Source organism: Lissotriton helveticus, chromosome 2_1, assembly GCF_964261635.1.
Source record: "Lissotriton helveticus chromosome 2_1, aLisHel1.1, whole genome shotgun sequence".
NCBI classification, from domain to species: Eukaryota; Metazoa; Chordata; class Amphibia; order Caudata; family Salamandridae; genus Lissotriton; species Lissotriton helveticus.
The window spans coordinates 513193181-513214133 of NC_136059.1; the positions used below are offsets into that span (position 1 = coordinate 513193181).

The 20953-nt window shown below is 42.0% G+C and overlaps 1 protein-coding gene across 1 annotated transcript in view; it reads right to left on the reverse strand.

Moving 5' to 3' along the window:
• The window catches only part of LOC144820131 (A disintegrin and metalloproteinase with thrombospondin motifs 6), a 463746-nt gene that overhangs the window by 169846 nt on the left and 272947 nt on the right, over positions 1-20953 (reverse strand). The window contains exon 8 of the mRNA XM_078677765.1: positions 12624-12787. Within this exon, the coding sequence (XP_078533891.1) occupies positions 12624-12787 (164 nt within the window). The remainder of the gene's footprint in view (positions 1-12623; positions 12788-20953) is intronic.

The window sequence follows — 20953 nt, forward strand, 5'->3', positions numbered from 1 at the left end:
TTCGTTAATATATAGATATTCGTTCCTCAAAGTTTTGTCATTTTATAGTTTTTTATATTTAATTAATTTAGTTACTTAGTTTAATGTTTTGTAATTGTGTTTTAATATTGTTTGCTTCATTTAAATATATAAATACATTTTGCATATATTTATGCTTTTTATAATAGGAAATTCAAATCAATAATTTAAGAAGCTTAATATAAATTCAATAGTAAAAGACCAATACAGTCTGGAATTGGCTCTGGACGATATCCGGCGCTCCTCGCCAAGAAGCTATACCTGCAATTCAGACATGGGGTGCTTCCGGTGCATACATTTACTAAAAAGTGGGCGGGTTCACCCAGTCTGGGTTGTCCAGCTTGTAATAATACAGATGAGACGGAACTCCATGTGTTATTCCTCTGTCAAGGTTACAGGTGGAAAGGATTTGATGGCTGCTTCAACTATGCAGAAACATGGGGTCTAGACATTACAATGAGGTTTTTAGGTTATTTAAATTTGATATCCATATGCCCATTGTGTTCTTTATTTCACTTTTCTATTCTCCATGTCGTGCACCCACAGAGATATCCTTAAGAGGACATCATAGGTTTGCTTGGCCCATTTTTATTCATTACGTAAATTGGGCTCTGTTCTCTCTCATTTCAAAATGAATGAAAGTAAGTGATGACTTTTTTATGTTTACCTTTTTTAATTGCTATGTGCTGTATAAATCAATATTTTTTTTGTTTTATTCTTAACCATTGAGAATGCTGGCAGGCGAGGGTTACCATTACATTTTTTAAAATGTTGTTTTTTCTTTGTAACTGCAATAACTTACGTACCGCCTAAGCCTTGTATATGCACTTTAGATTGAGTAGTTCAAGTTTTAAGCAAAAACCTCCATGGTATTGAAGTGTTGCATGTGCACTGTTTTTGGTATTGTAAGCCAGGTTAGTGGTTCAGTTGAATCATATAGGATTACTGCAATTGTCATCGCCCTGCCCAGGTACTGCTTATGCATTTTTACTGACATTGTCTTTTTAAACAAAGCAAACGCCACCATGCCGTTTAACGTTTTTGCACATGCTTTTTATTGAGATTCATATTCAAGCGAAAACGCTCTTTGCAAAAGATATCCCACTGGCTACGCATATGCACTTGTCACAAGTATTTTATGTCTTTTATACTTGGGGTAAGGCTAGTGAGAGACGATCTTGGTAAGCAAAATAGATTGGACCTTTATATTAACAATGTGCTATCTGGTCCCTTGGTAGATTAATGGATATCTTGTATGAGTTGTATGTATTATATTGTATTTTTATCTGTGCTTTTATGGCCATATTGGCGAAATAAAGTTTTATGATGATGATGATGATGATATAATAATAATAATAATCCACATTTGTAAAGCGCACAATCACCCGTTAGGGTCTCTAGGCGCTGGGGGCCGTCGGGAAGATTAAGCAAGCTATTGCCCAGAGTCACATGGTGCTGGGCTAACCTGCCGCCGGCGCTGGGGATCGAACCGTGATCCCCAGATTCCAGCGTCAGTCGCCCTGGCCGCAGCGCCACACCTCTCCCTAATGATGACGATGATGATGAATAGGAAATTCAAATCAATAATTTAAAAAGCTTAATATGAATTCAAATAAATATTTGTATTAACGGTGTTACAGTGTATATATATATATATATGTATTTATAAACATGTATATATATATTTGTGTGTGTGTTTTTATATGAGTATATATTTATATATATTTTTAAATATTAAAAATTACTTATACAGTTTTAATATTATATGTTGAAATATTTTGGATTTACTATTTTATACTATACATAATGAAAATCGATGTTTTTATGTTTTTAACTATATATTAGTGTGAAATATTGTTTTCTCAAATTGTTTTTTATTTACCATTATAAGTATACAAAAACAATATTTTTTTAATAGATATTTTTGACACAAGATTTGTATGATCAATATTATGTCAGTGATCCGAAACTACTACAATGGCACTGAACCCTAGCAACATTTTTACTCACTGGATAAAAGCTCAAAAAAAGACAATGTGTGGCTGACTATAAGGTCAATGATTGCAGCAAAAAGGAAAAAAAAGCTAGGGACACAGAATGAACCTAAAAGCAGAACATGACTGACTATATCAACAATGCAACATGGGCGTCAAAGAAAACAATAATCCTTTCTCATACACAAAGACATGCACAAGGAAGCCAAAAACTGCTAGTATGGAGTATTCTACAACATCACTAACTCCACAAAGTGAAGTATGAAGAGACGATCTGCATTATTCTTGAGAAAGGACTAGAGTTGGCAAAAAAAACAGTAAAAGGCAAACATTGGTGTAGCCAATAGGTTGCGCCTTTGGAACCTTATAAGTATTTAGTTAAGCAGCATGTTATAAACAGGCTATTCTCCATGGAAATGACAAAGACATGCTTGACAGCCTAAAACAAATAAAGCCAGTAAACAGAAAGCAAGCAACTTTGAGTTAAAAAGAAATGGTAAATAATGGGCAAAATGCATTCCCAGGACGGCTTTTAGAATTTACCCAAAAGGCCTTCGACCTAAAAAGAGGTACAGTGGTTAGAGAAGCATGGTCCCAAAGCTATTAACAAGGTATGTGGTATTAGGGAACAAAAAGCAAGTCAAGACAGCAGACAACACCTTTGAGACCATCCTAAGGCAGGGTACTGTACGCCTACTTGTAGACTGTTCTACCCATTCTTAAGAATCGGTCTTAGCATGCTATTATAACTCAGGATTTTTGTAAGTTAATTTTAATTATTTAGGTATATTTAAGAAATGGAGATAGGGAGAAGGCTGGTGAGCAAAAGTGGATAAAGTAACTTGCCCAGGATCACTCAATGCAACCCAGGATTACAACTCTGGTTTTCAATTTTACAACAAGCAACTTAATCATTGAAGCGCAAATCCTCTCACACAGGTCATGGATTCCATCTGCTTTTGTTTATTGTTATGACTTGGGTGGTACGTGTCAAGTAAAGACAAAAAAACATTAACTGAACGTGCTCAAAGTTATGTTTGGCGAATTGGTCAGACAGCAGTGGGGGTAGGGGGTGGGGGACAAAAATATTACATTTCTCAGGCACAAACTCTGTAACTGCAGTGCATGTCTAACAAAGAACCTGTTTTTCACAGAGATGTGACTTTTCGAAAGGGAAGGCGTGAAAGCGGGGTTAACATTAAAAAAATGATTTTTGGTTTATTAACCACTTGGATGCTAAGCATATTTTTTGATTCCCATTGACTTTCCATTGAAATCAATGGAAACTCCATGACGAGTTACCCTTGTCATTAGCACTGAAGGGGTTAAGGGGCCAGACTATAGATAACAAGGCAGAAACTGAAGAAAACAAACTCCTGCAGCTGATGCGCCGTTACCATAAGCAGATCAGGACTGCACTAGTTTCATGCCGAGCACCAAGGCTGTTGTGCTTTTTTAAGAGAGAGAATCCAACACTGATATGTGTCTTTTCAACTATCAGTACAAAAATGCTTGCAGTTTAAATGTAAACTGACCAATTCAGACAGTGACTATGTTTGTCATGAGAAAACCAGAAATCATTATGAGGAAGGGTGTGCGGAAAATAAACAACCCTTCAAACTGTGTGTGCCTGTAGCAACAGCCAGAAAGCCAGAAGGCGCTGCGTGTGTTCCGTGAGTACGTGATAAAGACAGGGTACAGCAGCACAGTTTTGTTTTCCAAATACTAATGGGGGTGGAAGGAACAAAAAGGGAAATAAGGCACCTCGTTAAGCAGTGCAGGCGCACATCCCACAAAGTTTATTGTGAATGAATTCAAAACTTCCCTGGAAAGCTTCCAGTAAGAGTAACCACTGGTATAAAGAGATCCCGCAAACCTATCACTTTTACCTCTTAACTGTCTAAAACAAAAAGCAGGCACAAAGCTGATAAAAGAAAGGCAAGGCCACCAGGCTGAAAGATGAAGCATAGCGGGCTAGCGACTTTCTTTCATCAGCACAGCACCCACTTCACAGTGCCGCGCTTTATGAAACGTTCAAATTAATGAGGGCTCCATCAATAAAAAGAGTATACACAAGCAAATGGCACAAGCCTCGTCGCAAATCGTCCATCAAGCACTTTGAGCTGCTGACCACCAGAAACGTGGCGGGCTGTTGAACAGCGCCCACTACCGACAGCTGCAATCAGAGAAAAGCTATTGAGCTGATAGCAGATGTGTGTCTAATAGGTGGAGGAAGAAGAAAACCATAAGCGTGTGCAAACTGGAAGAATATCGCGTGAAGCACACATGTGCCACAACAAACACTTGAGGGAAGTGCTTGAAAACACTGAAGCGTGGCGGCCAAGAATCAGGTGCCGCGCTAAGTGGGAAGTTCTCTGTGTCAATATAAAAAAAAATATCAAATGACGGGACATACAATAGCACAAGTGGAAGATCACAAGTCCTGGGGGCAATCCGTCGTAGTCAACAATTGAGAAAAAAGGTGGCACAAGCAGAAACCATTATCCAAATTAAAAGCAATGTTTTTTAAAGGACACTGACAAAAGCCAATCAGAAGCCGGAATGCGGGCTGTAAGCCCAGAGTGAATACAGCATGTTGAGAGACAGTGCATGCGTTAGCTAGGCTCGACCTAAAAAAAAACGCACCAGCGTTTTACACAATCAGAGACTCCAAAGTCCATACTGCATTACCTATGAAGCTGAAAAGCTTTGATAGCACATTAAACCAATACGTCATGCCAATTAATCATTATTATACAACTGAATTGAAATAAATTGAGAAAAGAGACGAAGATATGGAGAGAGGTAGGAAGATGAACAGAGAATGAGCAGGGGAGAAGATGCAGATGTTTTGTGAAAGAAGTATAGGGAGGTGGGTGTAGAAGAAACAGGTGGAAGGAGGGCTCAGAAGGGAGAAGTACATAAGAGGTGAAAACACTAAAAAAGAAAAATGCTTATTGGCATATTCGATGATCAGAATCAAAAGACAGCGGGAGACATGCCCAGTCAGGAAGAGATTAAAAAGGTCAACTTATGGCTATGTTCATTTGCTGATTTGTAAGCCACTGAGGTCAGAAACTTTTCCAGAATACTGCTAAACGAGTTTAAGAACCACACTATAGAGAACATTTGAATCATCTGTGTCCAGTTAACAAGAAAAAGAATGATAGATATGGCAACAATAAAAAATTGTTAGATGTTAAGACTACATCAACCAAAGGCCTGTTTAAAAATTGTGGGGAGGAAAGGCACTTAGTAGCCAAGAAGAGGAACACAGTCAAAGGCACAGACCAATGACTGATTTAATGCAGACAAGCCACGGCAACTAAAGCAAAACATTTGCACTCTTCTCAAGCCAGACCATGGATAGTGCACAATATTGTATAAGGGTATATTTAGGTTCAGTATAACATGCTGATGTAAAACATTTGGTTTGATATATTTCTCAGATCTGCAGCAAGGGAATCCAAATTGTTTGTAATTAATGTGAAACATGCCTGTATCAAACCATGCTTATGCAGAACTAATGCCATAAAGTTAGTACACAGAACGAACATGGATGTGTGACAATACATGCAATTGGAGGTATTTAAATCAGAGACGTACTTGATGTGGCACATCAAGTAGGTACCAAGAGCAAAAGACAATTTGTTAAAATGGTGTTCTCTATTAGTTCTTTAAATGGTTTGAAATAACTTCTAACATCTGCTTTCATTCTACATAGAAAGTATGCATCCTCGTCCCAAGCCAGAGAAATTATTTGTTAGAAGGAGCAGTGAAAAAACAGGTCATGAAACGAAGTCACGTGCATGTGTGTGTGTATGTGAATTTTATTTTATAAGGTTTTATTGAGCGCAATATCACCCGGAGGGGTCTCTAAGCGCTGTAGCGGATTTAATTGAAGGTAAAGGTTCACGACATAAGGAGGAGCGAAAACGTTCAGAAGAACCAGGTTTTAAGCTTCTTTCTGAACAGTTTGTGTTCAGTGATCATCCGGAGTTGCATTGGGAGCTCATACCAGAAGAGGGGAGCTAAATGGGAAAAGGATTTGCCACCATTTCTGGTGGTACGGATCCTGAGAGGGGTGAGTATATATTTTGTTGCAGACCTAAGATTCCTATTTGGTTTGTGCCAGTTAAGTTTCTTGGCCTGGTAACATGGCCCATTTCCATGCATGATCTTATGTACCAGGCAGATGATTTTGAAATGAACATGTTTCCTGACAGGGAGCCAGTGAAGACTGGGGTCAGACGGAGACCACAATGGAAGATTCAGCACCAGTCTAGCAGCGGTGTTCTGCAACACCTGGACTCTGGTATAAAGCTCTTCATTGATAGAGGCCATAAGTGCATTTCCATAATCCAGATTATTAGACCCTGATGGAGTGGTTTCCTTGATTCCACTGGGATCCATCGGAAGATTTTACGGAGGGTACGCATTATCCCATAGCAGGTGCACAGGGCATGATTTACTTGATCTGTCATGGACAATTTGTCGTCTATTTCTACTCCAAGGTTACATACTATGGGCTTAGGAGATGGACAGGGCCAAGGCTCTCAGGACACCAGTCATTGGACCAGAGTTTATGTGCTTTTCCAAATAGTCATACATCGGTCTTACTGGTGTTGAGATCAAGATGGTTTGTTTGCATCCATGTGTTTATGTGTGTAATGCAGCTTTTAAATCTGATTCTGGTGTCTGCTGGGTTGGGTCTGAGAGTGGGTGAAAAGCTAGGGACTAAGTATTGATGCCTGGGGGACTCCCTTACCTACCATCTGACTGCAGGAAACTATTCTGCCTATTTGTACAGCAGTGGTTTGTTTGATCTTTTAGGTAGATTCCCAGCCAGTTAAGGGCCTTTCCTCTGACTCCCATCTCCCGCAACCATTGTTCTAAAGTTCTGTGGGAGATGGTGTCAAAGGCTGCCGACAGATCTACTAGGACCAGCATTGCAGACTACCCCATGTCCTGGGCGAGTCTTATGTTGCTGACTACCTCTACCATGGATGCTTCGATGCTATAGCCAGTTCTAAAACCTGTCTGAGAAGGATCTAACAGTTGATGGCTTTCTAAATAGGTTGTTAATTGTTCATTGACCAGGGACTCAAGTTCTTTTCCAAAGTATGGAAATTGGCCGATAGTTACTAGGCTTTTTGGGATCTGCCAACAGTTTTTTAAAGATTGTTTTAACCCTAGCTGGCTTCCATTTAATTGGAACTGTTGCTAGATTTAAGGACATGTTAAAAAGGTTGGTAAGACCATTAAGGAGAGCAGGGGAAAGGGTTGACAGAATATAGGATGGGATGGGATCAACATGGGAACCAGATTTGGACCTGAGGAGGGCTGATCTAACATGTTCCTGAGTAAGTTCAGTAAACTCTTCTAGAAGTACTGTGGTGGGTGTCTGTATGCAGTCAGGCTCGTTACTTTACTCTACGGTGTTATGTTTAGGGAAAGTGTTATGAATTATGTCAATGTTTTCATCCAAGAAGGTAGACAATGTGTCTACCCAGTCTTGTGAAGATGGACTGTCTGCTTGGCAGGAAGAAGGGTTGGTAAATTATTTTAGTATTTTATGTAGTACCTTGTGTGAATTTGCAGCCTTGTCAATTCTTTTAATGATATAGTTTTTTTGGGCTATCTTGATATTATCTAAATAATGTCTGTAGATGTGTTTGTAGGCTAGTCTGTCCTCAGTGCTTTTAGTTGCTCTCCATTTACGTTTCGCTTTCCTGCTAGTTAGTTTGTCAGTTTTTAGAGATTCAGTGAACCAAAATGACGCTTTAGACTTGTGTTTGACTTTAGACAGGGGTGCAATAATGTCAAGGGCCTGTGTAAATGCCTTCACAAAGATGTACACTAAATGGTCAATATTCTCTGTGCCTGTCAGGAGAGGATGACAAAAATTGGGGGAAAAGGCTGCCAGGCTGACTTTTCTCCAGGGTCTGATCCATTTCTGTTCAATACTTGGATCTTCAAAGGTAGTAGATGTTTGTAAATGGCATTTTAATAGGCTATGGTCCAACCAGATCAGAGGGATAGGAGGTTTCACCATGGTGGTGGCTTCATTTGTAAATAGGAGATCAAGGGTGTGGCCAGCCAAATGAGTGGATCCAGTTACCTTCTGTGCTAGGCCTAGTGTGTTTAGGTTGGTGATGAATTCACTGGTATCTGTGTCAGAAGAGAGTTCAGCATGGAAAGTAAAATCTCCAGTGAGAAGGAAGATATCTGCTAGTACGTGTGGGGCAATGATCTCAGTCAAACACTTACTAGAATTAGTTATTAGGACCAGGAGGTCTGTAGACCAGGGCACCTCTCCAGGTTCCCTTGTTCTGTTTTTCAAGTCTAAAAATACATAGTTCAATCCAATCTGAGGTAACGATTTCAAAAGTATTTATCTTAGATCTTGCCCTAAAGCCTATTGCTAGGCCACACCCTCTTTTGATGTTTACATCAAGTCTAATTAGTTGATATTCAGGGGGAAGGCAGTTGCCACATCAGGAAGGGCTGACTCGTAAAGCCAGGTTTCACTTTTTAAACACATGTCTTGTTACACGGAGTCTAGCAGACTCCATATCTCAAATGCGTGTTTGGGGATTGATCGTGCATTAAAATAGAGCCCCATTAATTCTTTCTTCTGCTCAACAATGTTCCACCTCCAGTGCTTGACGACAATGGTATAAAGTGTGATGTGGACTCGCATTGACTGCTTTTACTGACAGGTTTAGGAATAGATGCTAAAACAGAAGGTGCCTCAGGACAGTGTAAAGGTTTGGCAGTGTGTTGATTGTTTAATAGCTTAAGCTCTGCACTTGAATATCGATAAAAAGCCATAATGTTGGGTAAGTTAACAACTTACTAAAATTACATGTGAGATAAAGAAACAGACAGGGGTCCTGGAGGCTGGCGGCAGTCGGGCGCAGACGGGCACAGACAGGCTTGCTTTTGGGACGCCTCCGGCCTACGACTGCACGCATCCAAACCTTTTCCTGCCCTTAATAGGCTGGGGCTGTTGGAGGTGAAGGAAGAATCGGCAGCTAGAGCGCTGACCCACGAACCAGGAAGGGTGGCTATACTCTACTTCCGGTTATGATAAGCAGGTCCCTCGGCTCAAACGCCACCAGCCGCGGAGGAACGGGGACAGCTCACGAGTGAAGGTTGAAAGGGGAAGTGAAGAAGGTATTACAAAGGAGGAGGAGGAGGAGCCAGCGACCATGATGGCCGCTCGGAGCTGAAGCTCTGATATGAACCCGCACACTAGTATTCGGAACGGTGCGTTGCTGTGGTCAAATCCCACCGGAATCACTAGCCCAGTAATTAGAATGCTGGCAGATCACACAGACGCTTAAACAGCCTTTCTGCGATCCTAATCATCCGAGTTATGAGCTGCGATGTCCCAGTGGACTATGAGACCGCTCGTTGAGTCCGGGGAATGTGAGCCGGGAGGCCGCTGGTCTCCACTTGGGTGCCCGGTGGTGCACCCCCTACCCTTTCCATAGGTAGGTGTGGCGCAGCCCGAGGCTTTGCACTGCCGCAGAGGCAGGTTGGCACCGTATCCAACCCTCTGGCACTATCCCGGCACGACGGCGAACCGCAACGGCATCACAGGTGGTGGCGAGGCGGAGACAGCGTTTTGACCTTCACTGCGGTATCTGAGGTGTTGCACCAGCCTCTGGTGCCTATACCGAGATTGCAGTCGAGTGAGCTGAGACAACATGGCGGCGCCTCATTCTTGCAACAGCCCGGAGGAAGAGTGCCCTCCGACGGCACCAGGAGCACTGGCCGGCTGGAGCAGGCGAGGGAGAGGAGGCGCTGCTACACGATGCTCCAAGGAAGATGCACAGCCTTCCACCCGGGGCATCTTTCTTCCCACATGAAACTCTGTTGATCGCTCTGGTGAGAGGCCCCCTCCTCCTTCCCTTTATCCTTTATACTTTGTTTCTGACTTTGCTGCCTCCCGTTCTGCGAACAGCTGCCTTGGCGCCTGAGGTCTTCCTTCCCTGATCCCTGGTCTCCAGATCGAACTCCTCAGCCCCAGCTCCTCATGGACGATGAGGCTGTGACTTTGCTGCGGACTGCCTTTCTCCCCCCGGACTTGCTGGCTATGGCAGCCCTCTTCCTGGACTTTCGGACTTGGACCTTTACACTCCCCGCCATTTTCTTTTCTTTTTATGACTCGCTTCTTCTGCTACCTCTCTCCTCCGCCATTTTAGCGTTCTCTGACCTCTCCCCTCTCTGTCCTAGAGACCTTTCTATTGTCTCTCCTGTTGCTTCTGACACACTCCTCGCTGTCTTAATCGTTACTATCTGCTTCCCTCTCTCGTTTGTCTCACTTTCCTGCCCTTCTCTGTCCCTCCCTTGGTGCTGTGATTGCATCCCCCCTCCGACTGCATCCCCCCTCCAACCCCACTTAATGGAACTCTGCTTTTCTGTATATAGAGATAACTCTAATCACTAGTATATGCAGTAGACCTTTGTACTCTCTACCATTCCTATGTGACTCTTAGAATATATCCATGTCTATCCCTTCCCTATGTATATAGAGATAACTCTAATCACTAGTATATGCAGTGGACCTTTGTACCATCTACCATTCCTATGTGACTCTTAGAGTATATCCAATCATATCCCTTCCCTATATATATAGAGATAACTCTAATCACTAGTATATGCAGTAGACCTTTGTACTCTCTACCATTCCTATGTGACTCTTAGAGTATATCCATGTGTATCCCTTCCCTATGTATATAGAGATAACTCTAATCACTAGTATATGCAGTAGTCCGCTGTGCTCTCTACCATTCCTATGTGACTCTTAGAGTATATCCATGTCTATCCCTTCCCTATGTATATAGAGATAACTCTAATCACTAGTATATGCAGTAGACCTTTGTACTCTCTACCATTCCTAAGTGACTCTTAGAGTATATCCATGTGTATCCCTTCCCTATGTATATAGAGATAACTCTAATCACTGGTATATGCAGTAGTCCGCTGTGCTCTCTACCATTCCTACGTGACTCTTAGAGTATATCCATGTCTATCCCTTCCCTATGTATATAGAGATAACTCTAATCACTAGTATATGCAGTAGACCTTTGTACTATCTACCATTCCTATGTGACTCTTAGGGTATATCCATTTGTATCTCCTCCTTGTGTGACTTTACATTGCAATTTTTTTCTGTTTGTATCCTTTATGTAACGCATGTAATCCTAAGTCCTTATGTTTTTCAACTGGTTCTTATGTAAAGCGCTCTGACACCTTTGGGTAAAGTTCGCGCTATATAAAATCGCATAAATAAATACAAAATGCGGTGCTAGGGTTAAAAAGCACAGGTGAATGCCATAAGAATAGCAACATGAAGGAGTAGATGTAAAAGATTTAAGAATAAGTCACAAACAAAAACAAGGTATTTTCTTCTACAGTTACAAGTTAGGCCATTGAAACGGACCTTCGATCTTGAAATAGAATTTGGATGCCTGTATGTGGGTGAGGTGGCGCAGGTGTGTCTGCTTGTGTGTATGTGAGAGATGAGAGAAGAAGAGAGAGCAGGAGGTTAGAAAGACAAGTTCACAGTTTCTCCCGCAGCTTTAGGTCGAGCCTACCAGGCAGCTTTCTAACCTGCGTACTTCTCCCCTGCCCCGTCCACATTGCTCTTTCGCCTGTTGCTTCTCTGCCCTGAACTCACCCTCCATGGTGCTTCCCTCCATCTGTGTCCTTCTTTGCTCTTTGCGTGTTGCTTTTCCCATCCCATCCCTCCACGCTGCTCCCCATCCATCTAAGACATCCATATTGCTCCCTCCACCCTCACCCTTTGTGTTGCTCCCATTTCCCCTGCACTTAAAAAATAAAGCACTTGTGATATTTTTGGTAATTTTAATTTACCGATCCAACTTGGCAAATAAAACAAAATGCTTGTATCACTTGGTAGGTGTGTGCATGTGTGGTGCATACGCCTACAAAATGAAGCAACTGCTGCATCATAGCACCTTTTTTATTTTGTTTTCTTTGGCAATGCTGCACTGCAAAATCAATGCTGTTACCATTGGAAAAGCTAATAGGCCCCAGCAGTGAGACCTATTAGCTTTGCCAATGGTCGTTTTAGCAGGCATGCTAACTAGGCTTAGAGTATAGGAAAAATAAAACTAGTTGGCTGAATATAAAAATTATGTTTCAATGATAATATTTAAACGCCAGAGTATGAGTTTTAAAAAACATTTGGAAACAAAGCAGTCTGCAAATACTAAAAACAAGGCAGCCCAGCAAGTCTGATCCCTAACTGCTAACTGCAATCTCAACAGAACAGGCGCAGTGCCAAAGCCAAGCTGTAAGTACCTGTGCCAAAGGTTTATCTTAGATAACTAAATACAACACAGTACCAGAAATTCGACTTTTGGGATAATCATTTTTTCCAATGTTTGTTTATTATCTAAGAAGACTTAATTATTCAAAGGGAGTAATACTAAATGTGGTAGAATTATATCAGATATGATCCCACCTTTGGCAGTCTTGTCATGTGATCAATGAATGGATGAATGAATGAAGATTAGACTTTTTCTCACATTTACAGAGTCATTCCGATACATTAGACAAAAAATGCAACTTTACCATAACAATGAGAACTTCTGCAGTTGGGCCTAAAGCCTCCAATGATTCTGGTTCATCCGTGGGCCTTTTGTAGTGAAAAGCTGTTCCAGCAACATCAAACTTTCTAGGCCAGTCAATCGTCCAAGCTCCATTAATATAGTAGTCATCGCCTTCAGATTTCAAAGCTGAAAGAAATACATACATTTTAAAAACATAGGATGATGAAATGCAAAAGTAGAATAACCAATTAGTTCAAAAAGTAGCCACAACAGAACGTCTACAGTATCTGAATCATCCATTGATATACCAGGCCCTAATCAATGGGAATGTTGTGCTCCATTCAGGGCGACTTGCATAAATTGGCATCCTGGATCATTGAAAGTGAATTTCCACTATCTTTGGCAGCCTCAAGTGATTTTTGTGATATGAAAAGTAGCCAAGAATTCATAGGGGTTGTCATTCATTACTCACATCTGGAGCAAGCAATCACTTACGCTGAGAGTGCTCAGGACAGACGACCATTGATTGACAAGAACCAGACATTTGAGGTTTCTGTCCAGAAAGTAATTAACCAAAAATATATGGGTACTTACTTGTAGACCTGGTTCTACATTGTAGGAATTGTCATTGAAGTCATGAACATTATAATTACCCACTGTGTGGGTGGACCTTACAACACTTCTCATTAAATATATATGTATATATGAACAAAGAAAGCAACCTCCAAATGCTATCGAAGGCCAGGGTATCAGAGTCTTAGACTGTGATATCAACAGCAAAAATCCATCTAAAACATATTGCAGCACCTACAATTTTAGTTGCTGCCTAAAATTTCTAAGTAATCAGGAAAAGTGCAACCTGATAGTCTTACATTAACACAAAATATATTAACTCTGAACTTTTAAAGATCCAGTGGGCAGGGGATTCCCACTGATGGCTTGCAATGGACGTTGCGTCAGACAATCAGTTCCTTTTGAAGCAAACAGAACGGACAAGGAAATTTAAGATGTTTTTATACAGCATGGCCAAGATATAAAGTTGAGGATGATGATGGGTAATTTATGACTTCAATGGTGATTCCAACAATGCAGAATCAGGACTATAAGTAAGCAGGCATTAATTCGGCATTGTAACCTCTTCATTGATAGTCATAAATGTTACAATAAAGAAACATTACTCTTTGGCATAAGGAATGAAACGTCTACTTCTCAAGAATTGCACTAAATACAGAGTTGACAGAAAACAATCATCAGAGTAACTTGATCAAACTAGAGTGAGCTTTTCTTCCAGAATGAAGGTAATAGTATTTTGTAAAAGTATGGGTTGATTTCCAAGTGGCCAATTTGCATATATCTGATAGAGGAAGGTTACACAGCCAAACTGTGGTAACCACTTTACCTCTAGTGGAATAAGCTCTGGACTTTCCTTTCAGGGGTTTATTAGCCTATCTATTGAAATGTGTACTAAGGAAAATGCTACTTACCAGTATGCAGCTGTTCTTGGCATGTAGAGCTGCAGAGTAGTACACTGTGCAATAGATCGTCACCTAGTGTTGGGCTCGGATGATTGCAGGTTGTTGTCTTCTTGGAAGAAGTCTTTGTTAGTCCCGATAGGTAACTCCTCCCTTGGACAATACTGCGCATGGGCATCGGCTCCATCCTCAGATTGTTTTTCGCCATGATGGGAAATGATGGAGTCAGTAGAAGTAAAGAAAGGATGTCCATGCGTATGCATCTAAGTAAGATGAAAACTGGAACGGATACAAGTCCCAGGGAGGCGGGAGGGCGTGTACTACTCTGCAGCTCTACATGCCAAGAACAGATGCATACTGGTAAGTAGCATTTTCCGTTCGAGGCATATGAGCTGCAGATAGTACACTGTGCATCGATTGTGCAGCAGTACCCCCTCTAGCGGTGGTTACCTGTATCCGTTGCAGTTGTCTGAAAGAGAGTTTTAAGGACAGCTTGGCCTACTGCAGCTTGCTGCTTGCTTTGCACATCAACACAGTAGTGTTTAGTGAAGGTGTGAGGTGTAGACCACGTTGCTGCCTTGCATATGTCCTCTAGTGGTATATTTCCTAAGAAAGCCATAGAGGCTCCTATTTTGCGAGTGGAATGAGCTCTAGGAGGAACTGTTAGTGTACGTTTAGCCTTTATATAGCATATTTGTATACACTTTACCATCCACCGTGCAATCTCGCCTTTAGAGATGGGGTTGCCTTTGTGCGGAGGAGAGAAAGCGACAAACAGTTGTTTAGTTTTTCGAAATGATTTAGTCCTGTCGATATAGTAGAGTAGAGCTCTTTTAACATCTAGGGTGTGTAAAGCCCTTTCTGCTACCGAGTCTGGGTTTTGGAAAAACACAGGAAGCTCGACAGTCTGATTGAGGTGAAAAGGAGTGACAACTTTTGGGAGAAATTTTGGATTAGACCTAAGAACCACTTTGTTAGGATGTATTTGAAAAAATGGTTCTTGTATAGTGAAAGCTTGAATTTCACTTACTCTCCTGAGAGAGGTGATAGCAACAAGGAAAGCAGTTTTCCATGTTAGGAATTGCAGCTCACATCTATGTAGGGGCTCGAAAGGGGGTCCCATAAGTCTGGTAAGGACAACATTTAGGTTCCACACAGGAGAAGGAGGCAACCTGGGTGGGATTATCCTTTTCAGACCTTCCATGAACGCTTTAATTGCGGGAAATCTGAAGAGAGACAGATGTTGTCTGTTTTGTAAATAAGCTGCAATTGCTGCAAGGCGCAGGCATATGGAAGAATATGCCAAATTAGACCTTTGTAAATGTAGAAGGTATCAAATGATATTCTGGATGGAAGCATCCAGGGGGTCAATTTGATTATTTGAGCAATAATTTGCTAATCTTTTCCATTTAGCAGCGTAACACGCTCTGGTAGTGGGTTTTCTGGCTTCTTTAATAATGTCCATACAGTCTGGTGGTAGGTTTAAATAACCAAACTCTAAGACTTCAGGAGCCAGATCGCCAGATTCAGTTGGTGCGGGTCTGGGTGTCTGATTTCGCCATGGTTCTGTGTTAACAGAGATGGAGTGAGCCGCAACTTTTGGTGTGGAACTAGAGAGAGTTCCAGCAACGTGGTGAACCACGGTTGGCGTGCCCACATGGGAGCTACAAGGATTAGTTTGAGAGACTGTTGTCTGAGCTTGCGCACCACTAATGGAATTAGTGGGAGAGGCGGAAAACCGTACGCAAATCTGCCTGACCAGTTCATCCATATCGCATTGCCTTCGGACAGTGGGTGTGGAAACCTGGCGGCGAAGGCTGGGCATTTTGCATTTTCGTGGGTGGCAAATAGGTCTATGTGTGGATGACCCCACTGTTGGAAGAATGGCTGAAGAACTTGTGGATGCAATTCCCATTGATGAATCTGTTGTGACTGCCGACTCAACAGATCTGCTATCTGATTGTGAACTCCTGGAAGGTGTTCCGCTAGCAGATGTATGTTTTGAGGAATGGCCCATCTCCAAATGTCTTGTGCAAGCTGGGACAGTTGCAGAGAGTGCGTCCCCCCTGTTTTTGAATATAGTACATGGCTGTCATATTGTCTGTCCGGATGAGGATAGCCTTCCCTTGCACGTGAAGTTGGAAGGACTTGAGTGCTAGGAATATTGCTAGCAGCTCGAGATGGTTGATATGGAGTAGCCGCTGTTGAGCGGTCCATTGACCCTGAGTGGTATGTTGTAGGAGATGGGCTCCCCATCCTGTGAGGGATGCGTCTGTTGTGAGCACTACTTGTGGAACTGGCTCTAGGAACAGCCGCCCCTTTGTCAGGTTTATGGTGTTCCACCACTGCAGAGAGCGATGTGTGCGGCTGTCCACCAACACCAGGTCTGTTAGTTGACCGTGAGCTTGGTTCCACTGTTGTGCTAGGCACTCTTGTAACGGACGCATTTGCAATCTTGCGTGTGGAACTATGAAGATGCAAGATGCCATCATGCCTATGAGTTTCATGAACACTCTGGCTGGGAGAGACTGTTGGTGTTGAAACACAGTAACTAAGTTTTGAATGCTCTGTATCCTGGCTGGACTGGAATAAGCTAGAGCTGTAGCCGTGTCTATTGTAGCCCCTAGATACTGATGTACGTGCGAAGGCTCTAGGTGCGACTTGGTGTAGTTTATTGTAAACCCTAAGTTGTGCAACCTTTGGATTGTCTGATGTGTGTGTGTAACACACTGACTGGCCGATTTGGCTTTTATGAGCCAATCGTCTAGATAAGGAAAGACATGGATCTGTTGTCTTCGCAGATGTGCTGCTACTACTGCTAGGCACTTTGTGAATAGGCTTGGTGCCGTTGTCACCCCAAATGGAAGGACTGTGAACTCATAGTGTTGTCCTTGCAGTACAAACCTTAGATATTTCCTGTGAGCAGGATGTATAGGGATGTGAAAGTAGGCGTCTTTCAGATCTAGTGTAGCAAGGAAGTCTCCCTGTTGCAGCAGTGTAAGCACTTGTTGCAGAGTGATCATATGAAAGTGATCTGATTGTATGTAATAGTTGAGGGGCCTGAGGTCCAGAATCGGTCTTAGGGTCCCGTCTTTCTTGGGAATTAGAAAATACAGCGAGTAACCCCTGTCCCTTGTTCCTGTAAAGGAACTAACTGAATCGCACCCTTCTGTAGAAGGGACAGAACCTCTTGCTGAAGCAGAGCCAGATGATCGGTAGACATTGGACGCTGTCTGGGAGGTATGTGTGGGGGGGTTGCTGTAAGTTCTAGGCAGTAGCCATGTTGGATAATCTGTCTTACCCACTTGTCTGTTGTAATGGAGTTCCAGACAGGCAGGAACTGTGTAAGTCTGCCCCCTACAGGAGTGGAATGCTGCGAGGGGAGCGTAGGGAAGTCATTGCTTAGGGGCGGAAGAGGCTTGAGTGTTATTACCTCTGCCTCTGCCCTTGGTATTATTGCCTCTGTATCCTCCTCTATAGTAACCCTTGTTGGACGAGATTTGTGTCTTGAAAGACGTGTTAGTGTCTGTTCCAGTTTGTTTGGAGCCGCCCCTGTAAAAGGAGCGACGAAAGGAACCTCGAGCTGGGATAGACTGTAATGCCCCCATAGACTTGGCAGTGTCTGTGTCTTTTTTCATTTTTTCAAGGGTAGTGTCTACCTCTGGGCCGAATAATTGGTTCTGATTAAAAGGCTGGTTCAAAATGGTGGTTTGTACTTCTTTTTTGAACCCTGAGATGCGTAGCCACGCATGTCTCCTACTAACGACACTGGTATTAATAGCTCTAGATGCTGTGTCTGCGGCGTCTAGTGCGCATTTGATGGAAGCGTTAGATATTAACTTGCCTTGCTGTATGAGGTCAGTAGCTTGATCTTTGTACTGATCTGGGATGTGCTCAAGCAATTTCTCCAGTTGGTCGTAGTGAGCCCGATCATAAGGAGAGAGGAGGGCTTCAATACGGACTACAAGATATTGGCCAAGTTACTTGCTGAGCGCCTGGCGCCAATAGTCCCGCATCTGGTCCACCCAGACCAGAATGGTTTTGTGCCAGCGAAGTCCACATCACTAAACCTCAGGAGGTATTTTCGAGTGGCGGCGGAAGCAGCGGCGGTCTGGCCCAGAGCAGGGTGCCTGATACTAGACCTAGAAAGGGCCTTTGATAGCCTCGAATGGGGATATCTTCGGGCGGTACTGGAGGCATATGAGTTGGAAGGGGAATTCCTGGAGATGGTGGGGCTTCTGTATAGGAATCAGTCAGAGAAAATCCCTGGATAAACACTTTCATAAGAATTCACTATATTACTACACCCTATCAATTTAGGCATTCATTCACTCTCACTCCCGCACGGATGGGCCAATAAACCGCAGAGATGGTGAATAGTTAATTTCCACACTAAAATTGAACCTTCACAGTCTCTTTAATAAAAAACATAAAAAAGATCTACACAAAATAACAGTTTAAAATTTCAAAGAAAATTCTTTGAACATGTATAATAAAAAAACAAGTATTCATAACAATTCATTGTAAACATTAAGCAAGCACAATTACATTTATTTAAATTGATGTATCCAGAACGAAAACATGTTAAAAGTAAGTATAACAGACAGAAATGCAATTCAATCACAAAAGAACCCCCTACACAATATGGCTTTTAAATTCCTTTGCCACTCTAGTTTCTAGATCCAATGGTCCTTAGTTTATAGACAAGTGGTACAGTCAACAGTGCCATTAATACATGAGTCTCTGTTGCTCCCAAGACCCTACTTGGATTCTACCCAAGAAAGTATAGCGTCAACGCGTTTCGGTGCTGTGGAAACTTGATATTGTAGCACCTTCTTCAGGACTGCCGTTTCTTTGGGGTCACCGGCTTCAAGAACTATTATTAATGCCCTCTCTGTAAATATATAGGGAGAAAAACAAGGTATCACTCTTGTGGAATGATTCGTGACACAAATATTAGTAGGACAACACTAGCCGTCATTACAGGGTGTGTTTGTATTACAATCTAGTATCATATGCTTTTGTTTCATAATATTTCCATCCATTTAATGTGAATAACATCTGACAATTAGCGGGCCGACGATAAATACAAACGTTAGGAGGAAATATTGCGTGTCTAGACCAGTCATTCAGAATATTGACTGTAACACAATATCAAGGTAGGGGTATAGGTAGTAGGACCACTGACAAGTGAACGGGGACCACATTTAAAAAAAAAAAAAAAAAAAAAGAAAATTGAATAAATTAGAGAATGTTCTAAATTATCCCTAGCCGGCCCCTCGTCAAATACCTATAAATAGCAAATAAACAACATTAGAGAGTGCTATATGAAGAAAATGGGCACATATCTTAAGAAACCCATAACAAGAATAGAATACCGAGGAGGATTGGCAAGAAACTTTTCAACCACGATACATGCTCCGAGTATATATAACCTGAGCTTACATAGTGTATAGTGCACGTAGCTACAATTTGCACTAATAATAAAAAAAAACTCTAAGTTGCCGTGCTGAGAGGTGTAGGTCGGTATCGACACTGCACATAGGCACGCTCCAGTCGCAAGTAATTTATCTAATCGAGATCGGCTAGAATATAGCGCGTTCGGTCTCATGACCCCGAGTGTACGAGGACGAGACAGAACATTAATTATATAACATGCACAGACCAAATAAAAATCTGAGTGGGTGTAGTATATATAGCACGGAGACACAGCGTCTAACAATAACAACAACCTTCCAAGATGGCGCGCCATTAGGTGAATGTCTGTAATGATACTGCGCATGCGCGCGGTCCAGCTGGAAACAATTCCTACAATCAAAATCGGCTTAAATACAGCCCGTTCGGTCCCGCTACTTTGATGGCAGAAGGACGAGGCAGAATCGCGGACGTCAAGTAGACGAGGTAAGAGAAGGGCAACAATAGTTTAAGGCAGGGAGTCGAGCCACCCGTACATAGGAGAACGATGGATAATACGGGGGCGACCTAGGAAGGAGCAATAGCATCTGTAAAAAGTCGAGAGGTTAGGGGGGGATGGCCCCGGGAGATACAGGGAGGAAAATTACACAAAAATAATAATCCCTACAGAGTAAACACCAAGTGGTTACCTAAAAGAAATGGTTACAAATATTTAGATTTAGTACTAACATAAAACTTAGTGGCACAAAGAGAACAAAATTAGGGGATGTTATAAAATGCTTAACAAACCTGAAAAAAGAGGATAATTAGTACTATAGATACCACCCACTAGAAAGGAGAAGTGGAAGGGTCCGAATAGGGGAACATGGGTTAAAGACCACTAAATATATAAAGAAGGGGTCAGAAAAAGAAGAAGAGATAGACATAACCACAGAGAGAATGGTTAGTGGTGGAATAACAAAAAGTAGATATATGCACATTGATAAATGAAGATAAATAGGTAGTTGCCCAAATTATAAGTAGATATATATACATATACATTTGTATTTATTCCGACAGAACACATCCAATTGATTGACGGTACGACGCAAATATATGCCCGTCCATAAAGAATTGTATCAAGTTTTATGGTAAGAGAACAAACAATGACCTCCATCAGTATAAGTGTCAGACCCCCTAATCTTCTGGGTAGATGGGGGGTATAGCCCAAGTAGTACTAATACCTGAACCTGGATACATCTTGCCTTAACAGATATATATACAGACTAACAGGAAGAGTGGAAGTGCCTCTACATATCTACAGGGAAGCGGAAAGGCCCCTTTAATCTCTTCCTTATATCAGCAAAAAGGTAACTCGACCACCATACTCTGGTCCCCATAAAGTAGTGGGTAAGATGTACAAAGGTACTTATAGCACCTTGTGTTTTTGCACTAGGAAGAACTTCAGCCCTAGTGAGGAGCCACG